The sequence below is a fragment of the Limulus polyphemus genome, unplaced genomic scaffold, assembly GCF_000517525.1.
Source record: "Limulus polyphemus unplaced genomic scaffold, Limulus_polyphemus-2.1.2 Scaffold83943, whole genome shotgun sequence".
Classification (NCBI taxonomy): domain Eukaryota; kingdom Metazoa; phylum Arthropoda; class Merostomata; order Xiphosura; family Limulidae; genus Limulus; species Limulus polyphemus.
The window spans coordinates 1-1,313 of NW_013749539.1; the positions used below are offsets into that span (position 1 = coordinate 1).

Genomic DNA, 1,313 nt, shown 5'->3' on the forward strand with positions numbered 1-1,313 from the left:
TACTCCTGATCAGGCACACAGTGAGCAGATGTCAGAAGTAGTGAGGTACATGGAAGCTGATTTTGAGAGAAAAACAGTCTGTGTTAGGGAGTCCTTCCTTGGTTGTATCCAGATAAGAAGAAGGACGCTGAGAGCTTGGTTTAAGACATCTTGAAACAGCTAGAGAAGGACGAAATGGAGCTACAAGATTGTAGATCACAGTGCTATGACAATGCTGCTGGGACGGCTGGACACAGAAGTGGTGTTCATCAAAGAATATGTGAGAAAAACAACCTGGCAGTGTTTGTGAATTGCGACAATCACTCATTCAACTTGGTGGGTATACATGCAGCCAAGCAGGATACAATGATGGCCACGTTTTTTGGAATCATCGAAGCTGTCTACGTGTTCTTCTCTCGTTCAACACAGTGTTTGGAAAAACTCAAAAACGCCGTGCTTGTGGTTGTTAAGTCGCAGTCCGAAACCAGGTGGAGTACAAGGACAGAAGCAGTGAGGCCCGTCAACAAGTACCTTAAGGAGATACTTCAAGTTCTCCAGGACATGATAGACAATGAAAACGAGATCAGTGAAAACAGAAATGACGCAAGGCAGCAGTATAACCGCATGTTGAGTTACGATTTTCTGACTTTGCTAGGATTTTGGAACAAAGTATTCATTAGCATTGACCGTATTCAAAAGAGGATGCAAGATCCTAACATGAACTTCCACGATGCTGCCCTGGATTTGAAAGCCATCCGAGATAATTTTGATGATGAAAGAAAAGTGTTGGTCAGTGAGTCACTCGAAGAAGAGCTCGGTCTCTGTCAAGAATGGAATATTAAAGTTGAAAGACGTCAGAGACGAAAGAAACGAATGGCTGATGAGAACTCGAGAGACGCTGGGTTAACAACCAAGGAGGAAATGGAAAGAGTCATGAAGGGAACACTCGGCCGTCTTCACAGAGAAATGGATGAAAGGTTCGCTCGTTTGCACGACACTGATGCCAAGTTTGGGTTCCTTATCGATGTCGAGGGACTGTGTTACGGCGCCGACAGTAAAGACCTAAAGAAGAAGTGCGAAAATTTGGGCGAATTGTACAACTCTGATGCTGATGGACAGCAGCTATATGAAGAAATTTTGGATTGCAGAATGTTGCTATCAAGTCGGGCCAACATAAAAATATCAAGACCCGAAGAGCTTCTCGAATTTATTGTTCAGTATGGAGATGTGAGCGTCTTCCCCGATCTTCGCATTGCTATTCAGATAATGCTAACCATCGCAGTTTCCATCGCCAGCTGTGAGAGATCATTCAGCTAGTTAAACTAATACTTTCG

General features: G+C 43.8%; 1 protein-coding gene across 1 annotated transcript; it reads left to right on the plus strand.

Annotated features, from left to right (window-relative positions):
• The first annotated feature begins 174 nt into the window (after positions 1-174).
• Positions 175-1,296, plus strand: LOC106477840. Its single transcript, XM_013938364.1, has one exon. The coding sequence runs from the start codon at positions 175-177 to the stop codon at positions 1,294-1,296; it is 1,122 nt and encodes a 373-aa protein (XP_013793818.1).
• The last annotated feature ends 17 nt before the right edge of the window (positions 1,297-1,313 follow it).

Bases quoted from the DNA above. Each gene is read 5' to 3' on its own strand.
- LOC106477840 (XM_013938364.1), top strand. From the start codon at position 175: ATGGAGCTACAAGATTGTAGATCACAGTGCTATGACAATGCTGCTGGG.